The 23,262-nt window shown below is 44.2% G+C and overlaps 1 protein-coding gene across 10 annotated transcripts in view; it reads left to right on the forward strand.

Moving 5' to 3' along the window:
* Positions 1-7,598: 7,598 nt before the first annotated feature.
* Positions 7,599-23,262, forward strand: part of LOC140721290 (NACHT, LRR and PYD domains-containing protein 3-like) — a 45,667-nt gene continuing 30,003 nt past the window's right edge. Inside the window, exons 1-6 of one of the 10 annotated variants that reach the window (XM_073036150.1) lie at positions 7,599-7,614; positions 9,073-9,238; positions 11,926-12,110; positions 12,638-12,762; positions 16,781-16,890; positions 20,792-21,029. Coding sequence is in view for 1 of the 10 variants with exons in the window: in XM_073036149.1 (XP_072892250.1) it covers positions 21,705-21,707 (3 nt within the window). In the remaining 9 variants the exon portion in view is untranslated. Of the gene's footprint in view, positions 7,615-9,072; positions 9,239-11,925; positions 12,111-12,637; positions 12,763-16,780; positions 16,891-20,791; positions 21,030-21,591; positions 21,708-23,262 lie in introns of those variants that run through there. The other 9 variants (XM_073036151.1, XM_073036153.1, XM_073036152.1 and 6 more) reach the window with 9 other exon arrangements.

Below are 23,262 nucleotides of genomic sequence, written 5' to 3' on the forward strand. Positions count from 1 at the left end.
TCAATTTTTCAAATGCTTCCTGACAAAACACTGTCCACACAAATTTCACATTCTTCTGCAGAAGGTTAGTTAATGGAAGGGCAACATTAGCAAAATTCTTACAAAATTTTCGATAATATCCTACCATTCCCAAAAACCTTCTGAGAGTTTTTTTCCCCGTTGGAGTGGGAATTTCCAAAATTGCCTGAACTTTTGCCTGAACAGGAGCTACCTTACCTTGACCTACAACATAACCAAGGTAAGTCACAGTAGCATGTCCAAATTCACTCTTGGCTAAATTAATAGTCAAGTTAGCTTTTGAAAGCTTTTCAAACAATTTCTCCACCGCAATTATGTGTGCTTCCCAAGTATCATTTCCTGTCACTAAATCATCAATATAAGCATCAGTATCTTTCAAACCCTGAATCACAGAATTAATCATCCTCTGAAAAGTACCTGGCGCATTCTTCATCCCAAATGGAAGAACATTATACTCATATAACCCAGATGGAGTTACAAATGCAGAAATCTCTCTACCTCTGTCCGTTAGTGGAACACACCAATACCCTTTCAATAAATCAATCTTTGTAAGGAACTTTGCTTTTCCAACCTTATCTACACAATCATCTACTCTAGGAATTGGATATGCATCTGTTTTCGTTACAGCATTCACCTTTCTATAGTCCGTACAAAACCTAATACTACCATCAGGTTTTGGCACCATAACACATGGCGAACTCCAATTCGAGTTAGAATGTCTAATAATATCATTCTCTAACATGTATTCAATTTCTTTCTCAGCAAGTTCACATTTTTCCATGTTCATCCTATATGGATGTTGTTTAATAGGTTTGGCATCTCCAACATCTACATCATGTGAAGCTATAGTAGTCCTTCTCGGAACATCTGGAAACAAATCCTTATACTTAAAAATCAATTCCTTCATCTGTTGTTTCTGCTCTAGCTGTAAATGTGCTAATTTCTCATCCATATTTTCCAAAATAGTCGAATTAGGTAACCTAACAGAAACAATGTTAGATTTAGAATGAAAGTCAGATGAATCATCTATCATGTTCCCAGTTAAATCCAACTCATTCTCACTAACCACAACAGTCACAGTATCAGATTGTTTCTCAAAATATGGTTTAATCATATTTATGTGGCAAAGTTGTGTTGACCTTCTACGATCTGGAGTTTTTATTACATAATCCACATCATTAACTCTAGACACAATTTCATAAGGTCCATGAAATCTAGCTTGTAAAGGATTTATCTGCACTGGGAAAAGAACCAACACCTTATCTCCAGGCTTAAACATCCTCATCCTAGCTTCCTTATCATACCAAGTCCTCATTTTCTCCTGAGCCAACTTCAAATTTTCCTTGGCTAAGCTACAAGCTCTATGTAACCTGTCCTTAAATTTCAAAACATAGTCCAACAAATTAGTATGCACTTCCTTACTAATCCACTGTTCCTTCAATAAAGCTAAAGGTCCTCTAACTCTATGCCCAAACACAAGTTCAAATGGACTAAAACCTAAAGATTCCTGTACCGATTCCCTTACTGCAAATAAAAGTAAGTTTATACTCTCATCCCAGTCACCTTCATTCTCCACACAATATGTCCTAATCATATTCTTGAGAGTAGAATGAAACCTCTCCAAGGCACCTTGCGATTCTGGATGGTATGCAGACGAAGTAATTTGCTTAGCTCCCAATTTATAAACTATCTGTTGAAACAATCCAGACATAAAATTACTACCTTGATCAGTTTGTATTTCCTTAGGCAATCCAAAATAAGTAAAGAATTTTATAAGAGCCTTCGTCACAGTTTTAGCTTTTATATTCCTAAGTGGTACTGCCTCTGGAAACCTAGACGAAGTACACATGATAGTCAACAAATACTGATAACCAGTTTTTGTCTTTGGTAATGGACCAACACAATCTACAATAACTTTAGAAAACGGTTCACCAAATGCTGGAATAGGTTGTAATGGAGCTACTGGTGTAACCTGATTTGGTTTACCCACAATCTGACAAGTATGGCACGTCTTACAAAACATCGCCACATCTTTTCTTAAACCAGGCCAGTAAAAATGTTTTAAAATCTTGTCCACAGTTTTCCTTATCCCTTGATGTCCACCTAAAGGCACACTATGAGCTAAAGTCAAAATCTCATTCCGATAAACTTTAGGAACAACCACCTGGTAAACAACATTCCATTCCTCACTTGCAGGAATTGTAGGCGACCTCCACTTCCTCATCAACACTCCTTTTTCCAAGTAATATCCTACTGACACCTTCTCAATTTCACTACCTAGTAAAGCTTGTTCCCTTAATTTTACAATCTCAGGATCTCTATTCTGCTCTGCTATCATCTCCTTCCGAGACAAAGATAAATCTTCATAGTCAGACTTACTCCCAGAATCTTGTTCAAACAACGAAGGTAAGAAAGTTTCCGACACATCTTCAAAACTCAAATCCTGAGTTGAACAGTCATGAGTAACAACCTCATTCTGCACATCAATTTTTTTTAGCCATAGCTCTAGTCACAACACAAGAAAAATCTGTGTTAGAATTCACCTCAGGTACCTCTGACTCCATTGTCAAACGCACTTCAGGAAAAACTTGTCCACCTGCCAAGTCATTACCTAACAATAAAGAAATACCCTTCACAGGTAAGCTATGCTGTAATCCTACCTTAACAAATCCTGTAACTAACCCTGACTTTAAATTTACTTCATGTAAACGTACAGGCATAAAATCACTTCCAACACCTCTTATGTAATTCACCTCACCAGTATCACTCTCTTCATTAAACTTCAACACACTATCTAACATCAGTGATTGAGAAGCTCCAGTATCCCTAAGAATCTTTATTGGCACCAGAGTAGATCCTTCTTTCAAGGATACAAACCCTTCAGTTATAAAATGATCATATCCCTTTCTAACTTTGTCAGACTCTAACAAATCCTCATTTGTGTTTACCAAACCCTGTAACTTTACAGGTGCTTTAGTATGTTGCACACAAGCATCTGGAACTGCTTCCTTCTCTTTCTTTTTCAATTTGAAACAGTTAGCTATTACATGGCCAGGCTTCTTACAATAGTTACAAATAAGACCAAACTGTCTTTCCTTCACAGGCTTTCCTTCCTCCTTACTTCTCTCATTAACCTCTAATTTAATTTCTGATTTACCTTGAGTCTCCATATTATTTTTCCTCTTGAAAATTCTACCCTGAGGAAATTTATTCTTATGGATTAAAACATACTCATCAGCTAATCTAGCACAGTCCTGCAATTTATCAGTATCCCTCTCATTTAAGTAGGTCCTTACTTCAACAGGAATGCTTCTTTTAAATTCCTCCATCAAAATCAGCTCTTTCAAAGTCTCATAGTCCTCATTTACATTTTTAGAAGAAACCCATCTCTCAAAACACATAGCTTTATCATAGGCAAATTCCACATAAGTCTTTTCCACAGACTTTTTCAAACTCCTGAATCTTTCCCTATACTCTTCTGGGACCAATTCATACGATTTGAGAATATTTTCTTTCACAATATCATAATCTAATGCTTGCGCAGCAGTTAAAGCTGTGTAAACGTGTCTTGCCTTGCCTTTGATTACACTCTGTAATAACACTGACCATTTATCTTTCGGCCACTCTGACATCCGAGCAATAGTTTCAAAATGTTGAAAATATCTCTCCACTTCTGTTTCACTAAATGGAGGGACCAATTTAATTTCTTGGCTAGCAACAAACGGTTTTTTAGAATCAGCAGACTGTTCTACAGACCTTAATTTCTCCATTGCATATTCAAAATCCCTTTGCTTTTGCTCAATTTCCAATTTACACCTTTCTAACATCATTTGTTCAATTTGCAACTGCATCTCCAGATTACTTATTGGAAACGATTCTAAAATCGATTCTTCAAAATGACCCGAAGCCACATAGTGAGACGCGATCTTTCTCTGTATTACAGCTTTTGAAGTAGTTGGCAAGATCCCTTTAAGATGCAACCGATTAGCAAGTTCAGAGACTTCAGTTTTTTTCGCCTTCGCTAACAAGTCCGCGTCTGGCGAATCCAGAAACTCATCAATATTCATCGTTGCCGAATACCACTCACAAGCCAATCAAACAAAAAGAATCGAGCAATCCCCGTTACCAAAACACCGATTCAAAATTCAAAAAACTTTTTAAACTCAAATAATTCAATCCCGGACGAGCCCCCATAATTATGTTACGTATTCGGGCAACAATAATATAGATGAGTTAGGCAAGGGGTTTTATAACGAATAACACGTTTATTAAACACAGATAACAAACCCCCTTCAAATGTAAACAAACCCAAACAATGACCCGAAACCAGCTGCTGGCAGCTGAATCAAACAGTTCTTAATAGCTTTGCAGTCTCAAACAGTCTTTAAAGCGGTATTGAAAAGAACTCAGTTCTCTAAAGCGATATGCCGAATGAAAACAGTATTTTAAAACGATATGCCGGCAGTTCAAAAGCTCACGGTACTTTTAAAAGGAGAGACTTTTTAAAGCGATTTAAATTCTCTTCCACGTCGATGTCCTTCGATTCCCAGCGTCGAACTCCCACGTCGAATTTTATTAAATATAACAACTTAAAGTGACTGACCTCTCTTCCACACTATTCTCAAACCCTTTCTGGTCATCCCAGGGGTCAACAGCGAGAATAGTCAACGAAATCCTTCCGAATGAGGATCAAACAAGGTCGAAGTCAATCCATTGAAAATCGATTTTTCTTGATCTCCAAACTTCACTCTCCATTAGCAAAGAAACCGTTGGCTCTGACCTTTTAAACTTTAGGCATTAACAAAACTTCATTTTTAACTAAACTGCGTCATCACATTAAATCACACAGTAACATGAAGTCATCTTGGCAAATCCAGCCACGAACTGCCCCACCTGACAGGGTGGGTCTTCCTTTTATACCCTGTAGAAAAAACCTGTCACATGACCTCTACTGGCGGGAAAATGACATCACTCCACCATTACCTCATGTCCAGTATAACTTCAACCCCAGTCACGTGACAAGGGTACCACTGTCACGTGTCACGGGTACGTAACAGCAGCTTTATGTGGATACGTGTTTGATGACAGATAGGCCTTGTTCGGGTGTTTGGATTTGCAACTGTGTGTGAGCAGAGTGTAGAGCAGTGGTCTCAGGACAAGGCTAAGGGTCTCACAGGTTGACGATGATGGGAAGGGAGGACCAGTTGTGCACCCTGACAGTCTGTCGTCAGTTGGTTTGAACGTCCACCACCCAGTTGCATAGTGGTGTGTTTAGACAGAGGCGTGGGTGTCATAAGGGGACATGAGACTGGACCCAAATGCAGGATGCAGGCACTGAAGTACTAGGGACAGGACGGGAACAACTAAACGATAGACAAGATATGGAGACTGTGGTGTGCGTGAGGGATGTGGTGTTCAAAGTGATTCTGGGGTTCAGGCAGGATCTTGTTGTTCTCTGGGTGGGCCGCATAGCTCCTGGGCAGGTCAAGGGGCACAACCTTTCAAAGATGAGGGATAGGAAGGGGCAGTCTTCTGGGCAGGCCACATAACTCCTGGGCAGGACCCGGACCTCCCAGGCAGAAACCCGGGGGCCTGGAGAAGTCACAGGGCACCTGGGTAGGTCGCGGGGCACAACCCATCAGGGGTGAGGGATAGGAAGGGGCAGAGCCCTCCACCGAGCAATGGCAGTCCGGCCTGGCTTACCCGACGGAGGCAAGGGATAGGAAGGGAGCTTGGTCCAGGGTGACTTCCAGACTCACTCGCAGAACTCGTCTATAATGGTGCATACTCCAAGCCTGGGTGAACAGGACAACCCCCAACTCTACTCAGTCCCAGAGCCCCTTAAATATACCGCCAGCCGATGGGCATCAGGTGCACCTCCTTGAGCCCAAACAAGCCAAGATGATCCAAAGGTGTGACTAAGGTGCACCTCCTTGAGCCCAACCAAGCCAAGATGATCCAAAGGTGTGACTAATTGGGCTCAAGGGTGAAATGAGGGATGGTTACAAGATCCGGAGTCCGCGAACCAGATCAAGAACTGGAATGCGGGCTCTGGACCGGACCATAACAGTGGGAATTTGTTCAAGGTTTGTGGGACAACAGTGTTGAATGCTGAACCGAAATCCAGAAACAACATTTTGACCTAATTGTCTCTTTGTTAGGCATGTCAGGCCAAGGGGAGTGACAGATGCAACGTCATCTGCCACTTAGCGATTCAGTCGGTAAGCATATTGGTGAGTGCCCAGTGAACCAGGATTGTAATTTTTGATCTGTGCCGTTATCAGCCGTTCAAAGCACTTAATGCTGATTGGCAACAGTTCCACTGGGCAGTAGGTGCTTTGTTCTGAATGTGTAGAGTTCTGTGGTATAGGGATGATGGTGGATGATTCAAAGCACATGGGAACAGCAGCCTGGATGAGTGAAGTGTTGACGATAGCTGTGAAGACATCAATGTGCATATGTACACTCTTTCTGCGAGCTCAGCCTGGATGCTTTCTGGCCAGAGTCCTCATTAACTTTGCTGTTACAGACAATGGATGCTTTGCTCTGAGGAAAGTAGCTTTCCTGGCTGGCTTGTGTTGCATGCTTCGAAGCATTGTTTGGAGTGCCAGGGAGGGGAGTGTCATTGGTACAGTCAAGCCCTGTGTAGTCTGTAAATCCTTGATGCCTGGCCACATCCACCAGTGTGCGTTTCCCAGGGTTGGGGAGTCCAAACCGAAAAGCACAGATACAATAGAGCGGCGAGATCGGAGAGACCTGAGAGGTAATCTCAATACACAGAGACAGGGAGTATCTGGAATGAGCTGTTCAGTGTTTGCATCGTTGGTTATCTACCTTGGGGTCAGTACCCTCACCGTGTTTGGAAATTCCCACTCACTGTCGCCTGTCTGTGAGCAGCTGGAAAATAAAGAAAGACTCAAGACGCTGGAGACCTGAAATCAACTCAGAAAATGTTGAAAGCCATTTTGACACAGGGTGTTGGGGCTGAACAATCACCTTTCCACAGGTGATCTTCATCTGTTGAGTGTTCATTTCGTTTGCAGCTTTTTAGTACATCGCCTTGGAAGGAGTTCAGTCTCTTGGGAAGCAAAGTTGTGTGGAACTGGGAAATCTGGTTGAAAACTATCAGATGGAATCTCTGTTACACCAGCCTATGTGAAATGTGGGAAAGATGTGCAAGACTCTCGGTGTGGGCTGTGACCTTGTGAGGTTGGATCCTGGGACACCACTCACTTTTTCTAACCAGATAAAAATGAATGCAGTGGTAAAGTTACCTGGGTTTATGAGATTATCAGTTAGTATTTCTGTTCTGTGCTCAGGTGTTTGGTTCTGAAGTTTTTTTGGAAGCAAAGCAGAGAATGACTTCCCATTCCATCCCTCACAGGGTGAGGCTGTGATTAAAGATTCTATTTCGTGTTTGCGCTAGTAGAAATAGACCGGGGTTTCAGAATTCAATTCACATTTGGAAATTCCCCCTCACTGTCACCTGTCTATCTGCCAGTGGGAGTCAAAGAGAAACTCAAGATGCTGAAGATAGAACAGAACATCTCGGGAACAGGCCCTTCGGCCACAATGGTGTGCCAAACCAGCTGAAAAGTAAATCAAGCACCCCCCCAACAAAAAACTAATCCGTCCTTCTTACACAGTGTCCATATCCTCTCTATATTCCTCACACCCTTGTGCCTATCTAAACGAGTCTTCAAAGACTCCGATGTATTGTCTTCCACCACCATAACAGACAGCTCATTCCAGGCATTTACCACTCCCTCCCTGAGTAAAACAATTTACCCTCACATTTCCTTTGCAACTATTCCCACACACCTTCATTGCATGTCCTCTGGTATTGGACATTTCTAACCAGTGAAAAGATACTCCCTGTCTACTCTATCTATGTCTTTCATAATCTTATAAACCTCTATTAAATCTTCCATCAGTCCCCACCGCTCCAAGGAAAACAACCTAAGATCTCCGGTAAAATCTGGATAATATTTGAATCCATTCTGACGTAAGGTTAGGAAACCGTATCATTAACTTTTTTCCTCTCCCCACGGCAGTTCCTTATCTGATGAGCATTTGTAGTGATTCCAGTTTCTCTTGATTACATTCACCCTGGAACATGTTAAATTTCCTGTGAACAGAGCAGTGCACTAGCGCTTGTTTTGTGATAGAAGAGCAGGAAAGAAATCAGAGCTTTTCCCTGTAAATTATCCTGGTACCAGTTGTCCTTTTAATCCTCGACATGTTTTCACTACAATTGTTGATGACAAGGTTCACAAAATAAACTGAGGAATAATGAGCTTTATGCATGTGGAGCATTTGATGGCCCTGGGCCTGTGTTCAGTGGAGTTCAGAGGGATGGTGGTTGGGGGGGAGGGGGTGATTATTTACACCAACCGAATAACAACAAGCCTGGATACATTGGGAATGAAGAGGGTGTCTGGATTAGACAGAGAGTCTGAGATCTGAGAGTGCTGCCTCAGAATAAAGAAGCATCACTTTAAAACTGAGATGTGAGTAATTACTTTATGTAATGTTTGTTGATCTATAGAATTTGAAGCCACAGAGGGTGGTGGAGGCTGTCGTTGGGTATATTCATGTTCTGGATTGCTAAATAGGTTGAGTGTTATAGCAGGGAAGCAGGAATACCGTGTTAGAAAAAGATCTTCCATGATTGATTATGGAGCAGACTGAAATGACCGAATCACCGAATTCTACTCCTATATATTATGATTTGTATCTTATACCATGACTGAGCCCCGGTATGTGTATCCCATCACAAACAAGATAAAATCGTCAGATGCTGGAAATCCAAGAAACACACACAAAATGCTGGAGTAACTGAGAAACCCAGGCAGCATCTATGGAAGAGAGTCGAGTCGACATACAGATGCTGCCTGACCTGATGAGTTCCTCCAGCATTTTGCGTGTGTTCTTTTGTATCCCATGTCAGGTTTTGTAAAGTGTAAGGGGCAGATACAGATTACAATGTCAATTAGTTTAAATCTTTGTTCTCCTTTCCATTGTTAACCTGCTTCATTATCTCTCTGGTTAAAGTTAGAACTGTGTTTAGAGATTTATTGGAAGAAAAGCCCACGACTGGAAGTGAATCACAGCTGAAGTCAAGGGAACAACAAGTGAACCAGCCCGAGGACTGAGAGCATCAACTGGAGAGAACCCTTCTGACTCAGAGTTTCCAGTGATTCAGTCAGGAGAAAGTTTGGTGAGTCTCATTTACTCAAACACCGGTCCTTTAGACATTACAATTCTGTACCCAGGAAAATAGGAAAAAGCTGGAGTGAAACTGAATAAACCTAGAAGTGCCAGTTATGCCAGTTGCAATCACTCCAGATCTGTCAGCATCAGCTCTGTCAAGCTACGCACTTTCCTCGTATTAACACGTACAAACAATTCAATTCAAACGTGCCACTCCTGATGTTTCCTTGCTTGTCTGTGTTAGGTCATAATAATCTCAAAATGCGTTGAGAATTTCTTCCCTTTATAAGTCGCCACAACTGTTTCCTGCTGTAGTGATAGCAGAAATGTGGCATTACCATGATCTACAGCAACCTGTCATTGACTCCTCTGGCCATTGCAAGCTGCAATGATATACTTGCCCTCGAGTGTATCGTCGTGCAAGCCTCTGCCAAGAGCAAACCTCCTGAAGCCAAATGTCCCGGCACCACATTTCGTTCAGTCCGAACTAGCAAATGCCAAACAAAAATTTACATTTATGTAGCCTGGCAACATCAAGTACTTTTCTGCCTATAAATTGTCAGAACCTATGAATCTGTGATTAAGCAGAAATAGGTTTTGCAATGTTTCCATTTGACCCTGTACCAAAGGCATGGGATATACCTGTGCTTGAGATGAATGAATGTTCTTGCAGCCAGGACTGCTGGAGCTGCTGGAATCGGTTTGCACTCAGTGATTTCAGGATGGGAAGCAGCGTGTTGGGTCAGATGATGAAGCAATTGATATTAAGGTAGATGCAATGTTCAGAGAGAGTGTGGAAATATTGGCTGTGGACAGGGCATCATTTAGTGAAAAGCAGCAACAGTTTACCCTCCCTCTACCCCCCCTCACTCCCCTTATCACCCTCCCATTTTTTGGCCGGTGTTAATCATGGGAGTTACAAACTCTTTCTACTCACTGACCAGTGGAAGTAAAGCCTTTGATTCCATTCAAAGCCCAGTTTCTTTATAAAGAGTGTGGTTGAAGTGCTGTTGAGGTGAACATAAGGGAATGCCTAATGAAAGTTTAAATCAGATCAGTATCAGGTTTGGAGGGCCGAGTGGCCCACTTATGCATTTGGTGCGTTGATCAGAAAAGTTCTGAAAGTTTAATTAGTGTAAACCAATATAACTTCTGCATATTAATTATATTGTTAAACTAGAAAGAAACACTACATTGATTAACTATATGCATCGAGATTTGTGCATTAATGTTGTACCCCAGCCGGTTGCAGATCGACCATGACTCATTCGGTAATCTGGCCAGCGTGGTACGGGACCGAGGGACACGTTCCCTGTTACCGACTCTACAGTCTCCCCATCTACCACGCGCACCAGCTCACCACCCCGCTTACTGCCCACGCGCGCCCTCTCGCGGAGCTTTGTCACCATCGCGCTCCGGGGCTGATGTTGAGATGATTTAAGCATGCTGTGCATACCCCATATCTCTCGTGAAGTGACATGAGATTTACTTGTCTCTCATTGGTGGGAGCAAATGCCAGTTTAGCTTACCAACCAATGGGAATATGGGTTTCATCATTAAGGTGTTCCCTCCATAGACCCCACCACGTGTTTCCTAACCTGACTCCCGGGAAAGATCCAACAAGCTCGTTTTTTTCATGACACTCTTCCTCGCCAAGGAGTTGGCGGAGCTGCAGGGGTGATGGATTGAAGTGGGAGAACTAGCGAGGATGAAGAGTGCTTCAGTATACAGTATTTGTAGCCAACACCGGTAAAGTGTTGCCCTGCAAGTGCGGTGTGGGGAGGGGAGTGATTTTGAGAGCAAGTCACGGTCTTACTATATGACACAATGGGCTGGAGGGACCCAGCGGCTGCCTTTTGTTTGAGGTGTCTGGGTTTAACGAACAGAGTAAACAGACCCACCTCGGGCCAGCAGGCTGTCCCACTGGGTGTTGTGGGGACAGACACTTGGAGTATGGTTGCTCTGACTGAATTAGCGATTTATCTGAGGGACAAAATGCGACATTTATAAGTGTGTTATTGACAGAAAACTTCTATATTCCTCACATTCCTTCTTCATCTTTCCTGCCTTTCCCCTCCCCGCCCCTTGATCTTTCACATTACTGTTTTTTCAGCTGGCCGCCTACCAGCCTTCTTCCCACTCTCCCTCTACCTTCTTTAGAGGGCGCCTAAACCCTCCCTCTTCAGTCCTGACGAAGGATCTCGGCCCGAAACATTGACTGTTCATTTCCACGGATGCTGCCCGACCTGCTGAGTTCCTCCAGCGTGTTGAGCGAGCAGCCATCATCATGTTGATGGTTAGAGGGGCTGAATGGCCTCCTCCTGCTGGTTCTCACTTGATGTTTCAGTGCTCCTGCCCACTGAGGCCCCAGAGGAATGTGAATAGTAATTAGCATTTATAAATATAGAAGTGATTTGAATGAAGCCTGCACAGTACCTGTTTTGGTCTGAATTGTGTGTTGGACCAGAATGAGAATTGAACACATAACTCTGAGACCGGGGGATGGAGTGGGTGGAACGATGGGAATGGGGAAGATACACAGGGAATTTTAAAAATGTAGTTGGTGTAAATATGAAATAGTGTGGGAAATACAGTCAGGCAGCAGGTGACGGGCAAGGAGTAGAGTCACCGGTTCAGGTGGGAGACCCTCCACACATCACGTGATCTCATTAGTCACTCCCATTTCAAACGTAGATCTGCAGCGTCTGCGGAGTTTTGCTTCCGAGACCGCACGCTCGCTTTGATGACTATCACTTTGCAAATACTCCAGTCCCCGGATGAGAGGTGGTTTTCTTTCCATTCAGTGTTGAAGCGGATTGTCGGCGGGGAGCCGGGGGACGGGTAGCTGTCTACGCGGCAAGTACGCCAAGTTCCCAGGGGTGAGTATTGAGGCCAGTCTGGAGGGGAAAACGAGAACGATGATTTCCCATCGGTGAGGTATCCCGAGGGGGCAGACCTGATGTCGGGCAGTGAGTCCCGTTAATACCCCAAATTGAGGTCTCGTTCTGCTTCCTGGATACCTCCTGCTGGGGTTGGTCCGGATTGTCAAAATATTACACTGAATCACCTCGGATGAGCCGTTGATCTGGCTGTAGGAGGGGTTGAGGTGGTGATGCTGGGACTAAATCCATCCGTTGAGTTTGCACCTGCAGAACCTGTTTCCAGCCACCTCAGTGATACATATCTCTGATTACACCACCCTGTGTGAGATGTGCGAGGCTCTCGCTGTGGGCTGTCACCCTATGAGGTTGGATCCTGTGATACCACAAATATTTTGTAAAGTGTGAGGGATAGTTACAGATTTCTTCACTTGGGTCATTATATATGCATTCAGGATTTAATTTTCAGGTTAATGCTATGGTCTCGTTTGTATTAGTAACATACTTCATTACCTGTCTGGTTAAAGTTAGACCTGCAGTGAGAGATTTATTGGTGAAAAGCCCACAACTGAAGACAAGGGAACAGCAACAAGTGAACCAGTCCGAGGACTGAGAGCATCGACTGGCGAGAACCCTTCTGATTCGGAGTTTGGTGAGTCTCATTTACTCTAACACTGGTCCTTTAGACTTCACAAGGAAGGTAGGAAATAGCTGGAGAGGGACTGAGTAAGACTATCAATACCAGTTATGCCTCTGTCAGACCCAATGGTAATCACTCCAGATTTTCTAATTGCTGTCAGCATCCCAGCTCTGTGAAGCCACGCACATTTCCTCATATTGTTTGCCCATTTCAAACTCTTATCAGTTCTGATCTTTCCTTGCTTGTCTGTGTTACGTTATAATAATCTCAAACTACGTTGAGAATTTCTTCCCTTTATAAGTCGCTGCAAATGTTTCCTGCTGTAGGGATTGCAGAAATGTGGAATTTCCATGAACTACAGCAACATGTCATTGACTCCACTGTCTATTGCAAGCTGCAATGATACACCTGCCCTTGAGTATATCGTCGTGCAAGCCTCTGCTCAGAGCAAACCCTCTTGAAGCCAAATGTCCCAGCACCACATTTCATTCAGTCCGAACTAGCAAATGCCAACCAATAATTTACATTTACGTAGCCTGTCGTCATCAAGTACTTTTCTACGATAAAGTTGTCAGAACCTACGAATCTGTGAATAAGCAGAAATAGGTTTTGCAATGAAGTTATGTTCCCATTTGACCCTGTACCAAAGGCACGGGTTATATCTGTACTTGAGATGAACAGATGTTCTTGCCGCTAGGACTGCTGGAGCTGCCAGAATCTGTTTACTCTCGGTCATTGCGGGATGGGAACCAGTGTTTGGTCAGATGATAGAAGAGTATATATAAAGGTAGATGTGATGTTCAGAGAGACTGTGGAAGGATCGGTTGTGGACAGGGTGTCATGTAGTCAGTTGGAAATGTGTTTAATTTAATACAATATGTATTAAGAATAAGAGTAACATAGAACATGGTTCAGTACATGGATGGTACATGTTATCACCATTACACAGACTTGACTTACAAGGGCAGGATTGTTGTTTGATGCTCCAGGTTTTAGTTGTTTCAGAATACATATGGAGGGAGGTGAAAGGGGGACAATTAAAATTACTAATCAGGGATAATATCACAGTGACAGAGGACATCATGGAGGGACCATCGACAGTCGGTGGGTGAAAGTCGGAAACAGGAAGGAGGCTATCATTCCGGGAGTATTATATCCGACTCCCCCAAAGCCACTAGGTTAATAAGGAGCAGGCAACTTGGTAGTGTTTGGAAAGGTGCCAATGCAACAAGGTTGTTATCATAAACAAAAAGTACACTGCAGATGCTGTGGTCAAACAGCACGTACAACAAGCTGGAGGAACTCAGCGGGTAGGGCAACATCCGTGGAAATGAGCAGTCTACGTTTCTGGCTGAGACCCTTCATAAGGACTGAAGAGGGAGGGGGCAGGGGCCCTATAAAGAAGGGAGGGGGAGAGGGTGGGAAAGAGAAAGCTGGTAGGTGCCAGGTGAAATAACCAATAAGAGGAAAGTTCAAGGGGTGGGGTAGGGGAAGCAGCAAGGGTATAGGCAGGAAAGGTGAAGAAGGAATCTAAGGGGAAAGCACTGTGTGATAGAAGAAAGCAAAATAATAAGAGAGGTGGTAGGAAGCTGGAAGAGGAGGCAGAGTGAAACTGGAATGGAGAAGGGAGAGGGAGGGAATTACCGGAAGCTGGAGAATTCAATGTTCATGCCAAGGGGCTGGAGACTACCCAGACAATATATGAGGTGTTGCTCCTCCAACCTGAGTTTGGCCTCATCATAGCAGTAGAGGGGGACATTTCTGAATGATAGTGTGAATCAGAGTTGAAGTGGGAGGCAACCGGGAGATCCTGTCTGTTGTGGCGGACAGAGCAAAGGTGCTTGATGAAGCGGTCCCTCAATCTGCGTCAGGTCTCGCCGATGTACAGGAGCCGCACTGGGAGCACTGGATGCAATAGATGACCCCAACAGACTCAAAACTGAAGTGTTGCCTCACCTGGAAGGACTGTTTGGGGCCCTGAATGGTGGTAAGAGAGGCAGTATCAGGACAGGTGTAGCACTTACGCTGGCAGGGAAAAGTGCCCGGTGGGAGATCTGTGGGGAGGGATGTGTGGACCAGGCAGTCGCGGAGGGAACGATCCCTGCAAAAAGCAGAGAGGGGTAGGGAGGGAAAGATGTCCTTAGTGGTTGGGTCCTGTTGAAGGTGGCGGAAGTTGTGGAGGATAATATGCTGGATCCAGAGGCTGGTGGGTTGGTAGGTGAGGACAAGGGGAACACGGTCCCTGTTGCGGTGACAGGAGAATGGGGTGAGTGCTGAAGTGCGGGAAATGGAGGAGATGTGGGTGAGGGCATCATTGATGATGGCATGATACTTAAAGAAAGAGGACGTTTGAGATGTCCTGGAACAGAAAGCCTCATCCTCGGAGCAGATGCGGCGGTGACAGAGGAACTGGGAACAGGGAATAGCATTTTTACATTTGGCAGGCTAGGAAGAGGTATAATCAAGGTAGTTATGAAAACAGTGGGTTTACAGAAGATGTCAGTAGGCAGTCTATCTCCAGAGATGGAGACCGAGAGATTGAGAAAAGGGAGAGAAGTGTCCGAAATGGACCAAGTGAATTTGAGGGCTGGGTGAAAGTTAGAGGCAAAGTCAATGAAATTGCCGAGCTCAGCATGGGTGCAGGAAGCAGCACCAATGTAGTCGTCAATGTAGTGAAGGAAAAGTTGAGGAGCAGTACCAGTATAGATTTGGAGCATTTATTTACCTTACGTTTATATAGCCTACTAAGGCACCCTTTTCGCCACGAGAATTATTATTATCTGGTTCTGTTCTCCCTGCCCTCTCCCGATTCACACACTGTTTTCTGCACTTCCCAGTTAATGTCCTCTGTGTTTCTCAAAATCAAAACCCTACTTTGTTTTGCTCTTTTTAGTGTCAGCTATATGTTATGCAAAACTTTATCTATGTTCTTCAATATAGAGGCCTCGATAGATCTCTTTTTACTATTCCGAAAGCATTATATTTGAGACTGGCCAGATAGTGATTATGGAGATACGGCTGTAAGATGCCCGGGTCTGGGTGCTCATTATTACAGGTCACTCGAATGCTGTGAAAGACCAGCAGCTCAAATCAAAGATGCGACGTCGATGTTAAGTGAGGGTTCCGAGTGTTTCAAATTTTGATATACGGCAGAAATAATGCAAAGTGGGCACGATTGTAAATCAATGTTAGCGGGGAAATCATGCTACGAAAAGAATGAACACCAGAGTGTCTGTAAGAGATGGTTGAGATTAGGAACAGTTCTCTAACCGGGTGTTACAAATGCAAAGCAAGCGTGCGAAGAGCTGTTCAGGAAACATGAGTTCCCTTTTACCAGAACTTGCCGTTTCAAATTAATGATTGTTGTTTTCCCTTTGAGATTGTGCTCATTGTGGGTGTTTCTGAGCTGATCTCCTCAAAGTCCTGTAGAAGCAAAGAATTTGCTTCTGTTCAAAGACTCGATACATATCAAACGGTAGGAGGTGCCTGGCTACAGAAAGCAGCGTGTGGCATTGCGGAATGAAAGCCATGATTTCACTGCAGGCTCGGTGGGCTAGTGGCCAATTTACTCCTGCTATGTTTACAAGAAAAGCTCTGACCACAGAGTGATTGTAAATCAATTTAAGGAGGTCAGACCGAGGCTCGCGGGTATCCATCTGGAGCCTCAATAGTTTTCTTTACGATTCAGAAAGCGTCATGTTTGAATCCGGCCAAATAGCGCTTGCAGATGACCGGGACTGGGTGCTCATTATTACAAATTGCACGATGCTGTGAAGGAATGGAAGCTCCAAGGGCAGGAGGCAGCGCAGATGTTTAGTAAGGAATCCGAATATTCTTCAATCTTGATACAGATGTAGCAGTACTGCAGAATGGGTGTGATTTGAAAATCAGACTATCGATTGTAAACACAAGAGAGCCTGGAAATCCAGAGTAACACATGCAATTTGCTGGAATAATCCAGAAGTTCAGACACCATCTATGGAAAGGAATTTCTCGACCCAAAACATCGACTGTTTGTATTTCTCCACAGATGCTGCCTGACCTGCTAATTTCCTCCGGGATTTTGTTGTTGTTACGGGAACAGTGTCGAGAACCCAAGCTAAGATCTCTCAATTGGACGAACGTAAATTGCATCTGAAGGTGTGCATTTCATATTGAGAGACGAGCAATTGCCCAAGCTTTCACAACTTATTGAGTCTGGCGCATTGCTTCTTAATGTGTATGTTACTAACCTACGGGGAAAAGGTTTGTTTGCGTTTGCTTCTCCCTTTGAAATACTGTGAATGCTCTATGCTGCTGGATCAGGCTCCTCCAAGTGTGGCTGAGTCAGCGGGCCTCCAGCGATCTGCAGACCCGTCACGGCATGAGCTAGATCTGAAATGACAGTACAATTGTGAAACAGGACTGGCTGGAATGCTGTGCGCAGGTTTCGGAGTGTCCTGACATGGGCTTTAATACTAGAGTAATGCGGGATTAGATACCGTGTTACTTGGCACCTGTAGAGTGAGTAATGTGTGTCTTGGCTCAATGAGCTGTTTCACCATCTGTAAGTCTATCTGTATCTACCTCTTCCTCAATAATGCCTTATCCCCGCTCCTCCTGTCACATTATCATTCCCAACCACTGCCCCTGCAGGGAGGCAGGACTAGGATCATTCAGTCCCTCTCTATATGCGAGGGAGCAGAATGACTCAGTCCGTGCCTGGGTGCAAACCCCCCCTGTATGCCAGGCGCATGCTCCGTTCACAGGGGGAGGCCACCGAGCTGGGTTTATCTCTCATTCTCATTGACGCCGGGCTTCCTCGGGCATTAGGAAAGGCGGTAGGATCATCAGCTTAGTTAGATACTTCCAGTCCGTGGACACAAAGGGAAAGAGGCCATTATCAAACCCCACACCTGATATCCGCCGCCATTCCTCTCAGTATGGGAATTGTCGCACTGGGGCACTGGCCAGCAGTCGGTGGTCGAGGAATTTCCAGGAGGGAAGGCGTGATATAGGATGTGGTTCGATGAGTTCATCCTTGTTCACGTCTCAGTTACTCTCAGGAGTTGCAGTGCTGGTCCCTTCCTTCTATCACAACATTAGGCTCTGGGTAGTTTGTTAACATCTTAAGTTAAATGCAAATACATTTGAGAAAAAAAAGACCACCAAACAGCGATTTTACTTTCACTGCTCTGGGGGGAAATAATCATGACAGGTATGAAACGAGGGAACTTCTATTGTCTGAGTCCAAGACCTGATATCTCCGAGGCTGCGGCAGCACTGTCCACATTACAAGTTTAATCTCAGGGTACTGGGAGCGCGGGATTTAGGGGAACAAATTAGTAGATGTCACAGAATATTGCAAGAAACATAATTTGCTGTAGTTTGATTTTAAACTTCCACATATAGTCTGGCTCGCTCATACTGTAAATTGAGTAGAGGCACTGATGTATTTGACAAATGTCTTCAGGAAAGTTTCCTTAATGGGTAAGTTGAAGATCCAAAGAGAGAGCGTGTGATACTTACTGTCCGAGTAGGGAATGAGACAGGTCACATGTAACAGAAGTCTGTGTAGGGAAACTATTTGTAGCTGGTGATCACAATGTCATCAGATTCAAAGGAAGTATGGACAACGCTAGCTCTGGTCCATAGGTTGAGATTCTAAATTGGAGAAAGATCAATTTTGATGGTATCATAAAGTATCTGAATTGTGTGGATAGGGACAGGTTGTATTCTGGCAAATGTGTACTTGTATGTGGAGACATTGAAATATAAAATTTATAGACTTCACGGCATTTATATGCCTATCAGAATAAAGGGTTAAATATACCTGTTTTTGAGAACCTTGGTTTTCAGGAGATATTGAGGCAAAAAAAAGGCAAAGAAAATACGGGGTGCATAATAGGTGTACGCAGAACGGAATTAAATGAGGTACTTATGGAGTCACGGAAATGCAAGATGAAACTGGAGAAAGAAACCAGGAAGGCAATAGGATTGCAGTGGACAAAACTGATTGTCTGGATGGTAATGTAGGTGTGGAGGATAGAGGAATTCTCAATTGGAATTTTCCACTCGGGAAAAGGACACAATATTTGTAGAAGTGAGGCAAGGGAGAAGTGAGGGCATGGATGTTATACAGATTATAGATAAGTAAGTGTTTGGCATATTGGGCAAATTAGAGTGTATAAATCTCCAGCGACTGACAAGTTGATCCCTCAGAACCCGATGGAGGCGAGTGTGGAAATTGCAGGGACGTAGCCAATATGCTTAAATTATGTTCAGCCACAGGAGACTGGAGGTTAGCTAATGCTGATCCGCTGTTTAAAAAGGGCCCCAGAATTAAACCAGGAAATAATTGATCAGTGCGCCCAACATTAGTTGTGGGAAGACATTGGAAGGACTGGTTATAGGAGTATTTAAATAAACTGGACTGATAAAACAAAATGACTTTGTGTGGTCTGGGCAATCTTATTGAGTTTTTTGCAGAAGATATGAGGAACGTTACCAGGAAAGTTGATGAAGGCAGGGCACTGGATACTTTCTACGTGGACTTTAGCAAGGCATTTAACAAGATCATTTGACATAGGAAGTTGACCAATAAATTTCATTCTCTTGGCATTCAAGGTAAAGTAGTAAATGGGAGTAGACATTAGCATACAGGAGGAAGGCGGATAGTGGTAGCAGATGGTTGCCTCTCTGACTGGAGTCCTGTGACTGGTGGAATTCCGCAGGGATCGGTGCTGATATCCGTTGTTGTTTCTCATCTATATCAATGATCTCGATGATGATTAGATTAACCCGATCAGCAAATGTGCGGATGACACCGAGGTTTATGGTGTATTGGACAGCAAAGAAGACTATCAGAGCTTGCAGTGGGATCTGTGCCAGTTGTAAAAATGGGCTGATAATGGCAGATGGAGTTTAATGCAGGCCTGCCAGCTGTTACACTTTGGTAGGATCAACCAGAGTCGGTGTTGCACAGTGAACAGTCGGGCACTGAGGTGTGCGGTAGAACAAAGGCATCTGGGAATACAGGTTCACAATTCATTGAAAGTGGCGGCACACCTAGATAAGGTAGTAAACAAATCATTGGCACATTGGCCTTCATAAATTAAAGTATTCAGTACAGGAGACTGCATGATATAAGATGGTTATAAGGCCTAATTTGGAGCATGTTTGTAGTTTACGTCACCTACCCACAGGAAAGATGTAAATAAGGTTGACAGAGTATAATGAAAATTTGCAAGGATGTTGCTGCGATTGGAGAGCCTGAGTTATAAGGGAAGATTGAATAGGTTATGACTTTGTTCCTTGGAATGCAGAAGATTTGGGGGAGATTTGATGGAGGTCTACAAAATCATGAGGGGTATAGATAGGGTGGAGAGATGGTGATAGTGAAGGTTAGGTCAGGGGATAAAGTGGAGTGAGGGTCCCATTTTTAATCAGGAAACAACACTCCCCTCCCCCTGTGCTCATTTCAGTCAGTGCATCATTCCCTCCCTGTTGACCATTTTAACGACAGGGAGGGAATGTGACAATTTTCAGTGAGTGCGTCACTCCCACCTTCGGTAAAAATTCTGGCCATTTGGAATAAATGGCTTTTAAGAGAAACAAATTCCAGAAGTATTTCTTGTAGGGTGTGGATCAACATCTGCGGCCTGTGAAATGAATTCCGCTGTTAGCCATTGGCGAGGGGGTTTCTTGTGACAATAGATGTTTGGATGGAAATGCAATCATCTTTCCCAGTTCTGGTTTTCCAGTTGAGTGTGAATATATAGCCGAACGTGCTTGGTTTAATTTTAGCAGAAAGGTGTCTCCCTGTACCTGGACAGATGAGGGACGTTTGAATTGAAACTGTACCTACGCCGGGCAGTCCTGTTTACACACGGAGCGGAGCTCAGACATTCCCAGAACCCGGACTGGATCAAATTCGCAGACTGGGACTTGCTGAGTTAAACAGAGAAACTCCGCTCCATTGGTTGCGGTGAAAGAAAAAGGAGAGATCTACACGGAAATCCGGACAGAAAGGTTAACGCAGCCTGTTTGTTTTCCTCTTTAGGGTTGCTACATTGATCCCACTCCCGCCTCCTCCTGCTGTCAGACCGGTCCTGAGCCGGTGAGTGTTAGTGTGACCCGGACTGCGGCAGTCCCGCTCTACCCTGGCTCACCCGGCCCTGTCCATCTGTAATCAGCGACGGACACATCACAGCCGAGTGGCCTCGGGAGCAGCAGCTCAGACTCAACTCTCCTGTGATTCCCCGGGACCACACTGAACGCCGTCCGGTTAAACATCAGAGGTAAGTGTTGTCTATGATTCTGCACAACGATTCAGCGTTCACAGCGAGGCTCACCTTTGGTCGAGATCGGGAGTGAATTTAGTGCGGTGAGGAAGTCCTGACATGTTCATGTTAACGAGTCAATTACTGTCCAAATGGATTAAGAGAAACGATGCCGTTTCTGTCAGCTACAAATACTCTCCAGGGTGGTTTCTACTGAGTGCCAGCAGAAGAAATCTTCTCAAACAGATGTTGTTAGGACAGCAGACAAAGTCAGGAATCGCAGGCTAACCATGATGCAACTAATGTTCTGAGCTGCGTATGTTTCAATGTACCAAGTATTAAAGGAAAGTCAGATGTGCTCAGGCATGAATCAACACGTGGAATTATGACATTTTAGCCATTTGTGAGACTTGGTTGCAGGAGGGGCAGGGCTGGCTGCTGTGTATTTCCGTTGTTTTAAATGCGTATGTGCATGTGGAAGTAAATGGGGGAGTACTCCAGGAAAATGTCCCGGCAGTGCTCAGTCAGGAAAGCCTGGAGATCTCCTCTGCTGAGGCTTTATGGGCAGAACTGAGGAATAAGAATGATACGACCACATTAATGGGGCTGTATTACAGATCACCAACAGTCTGTGGGATTTAGTGCAGCAGATTTGCTGAGAGATTGCAGACTGTTGTAGAAACATAACTTGTGATGGTAGGTGATTTTAACTTTTCTCATATGGACGGGGACGGCCATACTGCAAAATGACTCGATGTAATAGATGGACCCTATACAGATTAGAGAGGAGGAGTTATTTGCTGCCTCAAAGCACATTAGGGACAATGACTTGACAAGGTCCTCCCTTCGATGGTGTGGAGGCAAGTGCAGAAATTGCAGGGCCAGAGCAGAGATATTTAAATCATCCGTAGCGAAACGTGAGGTAGCGGAAGATTGGAAGATAGCTAATATTGTTCCACTGCTTCAAAAAACCTCCAAAAATAAACCAGCAAATGAGAGGCCGGGAATTCTGATGTAAGTAGTGGGAAAGTTATTGAAAGCTATTCTAAGGGACCAGATATATGACTATTTGGATAGACTTTGACTGATCCAGGATGGTCAACATGGGGTTGTGCCTGGTAGGTCGTGTCTCAGCATTCTTATAAAAGACAAGACAGTGGATGTTGCCTATGTGGATTTTAGCAAGGCATTTGCCAAGGTTCCACTTGGGAGCTTAGTCAAAAAGTTTCAGTTGCTCAACATTCAAATAACAAACTACCAGAGGAACTCAGTGGGTCGGGCAGCATCTGTGGAGGGAAATGGACCGTCAACATTTCGGGCCCAGACCCTCCCTCTGGACTGAGAGTGGACGGGAAATAGAGAAAAGAGATGAGGTGTGGGGATGGGGCAAGAGCTGGGGAGTAAGAGGTGGATCCAGGTGAGGGGGGGAGGTAAGAAGGTGGAAATAGTGACGGGTGGGAGGTGATTGTTTGGGGCAACACAGGGCTACAGAAGATGGAAATTAATTCCATAGAGGATGAACAAAGAGGTTAGAGAGTATTTGTTATAGAGAGTGCAATGAAGATTCACCAGACTGATCCTTGGAGTGGTGGGGTCATCATATGAACAGACACACAATGCTGGAGGAACTCTACAGGCCAGGCAGCATCTATGGAAAATAGTACAGTGGACATTCGAGAGCCCAGTAATGTTCTTTACATTGTGCCTTTGGTTCTACTGCTCTTTCCTGTAGAAGAAGGGGTTAAATGCAATATTAAGCTTTCTTCACGCTTGAATGACGGTGTTTTGTCGAACCGGTTTGGATTTGATTTCAGCGGAACGGCCGCTCCCTGTTCTGAGGAATGTGCACGGACAGGCAGCTGCTTGCACGCAGACCCTGAGCACCGAGTCTCATAGAGCAACAAACCGCACCTTCCAAATCAGTCAATCATCTGCCCTCCTCCCCTTTCCAGTCCAATCCTGATGATGGGACTCGGTTCACAACATCGACTGCTTACACCCATCAGTAAATGCTGGCTAACCTGCTGAGTTCTCCCAGCACTCTGTGTGTTGCCATGGTTACGTGTGATATGTGTGGGGTTGTGGGCGGGATTATTTGTAAGAAACGGTACACAGTATTCACACTGTCAGAAAACTCTCACACTCTTGGGGAATTGACTTAAGAATAATTCAATTTCAGATATTTATTTCGGATCTTTATTTCCAAACAACAAGTTGTCTCTGAATTGTATCAGCATTCAAGGAGATATTT

The sequence above is a fragment of the Hemitrygon akajei genome, unplaced genomic scaffold, assembly GCF_048418815.1.
Source record: "Hemitrygon akajei unplaced genomic scaffold, sHemAka1.3 Scf000053, whole genome shotgun sequence".
In the NCBI taxonomy this organism is placed as follows: Eukaryota; Metazoa; Chordata; class Chondrichthyes; order Myliobatiformes; family Dasyatidae; genus Hemitrygon; species Hemitrygon akajei.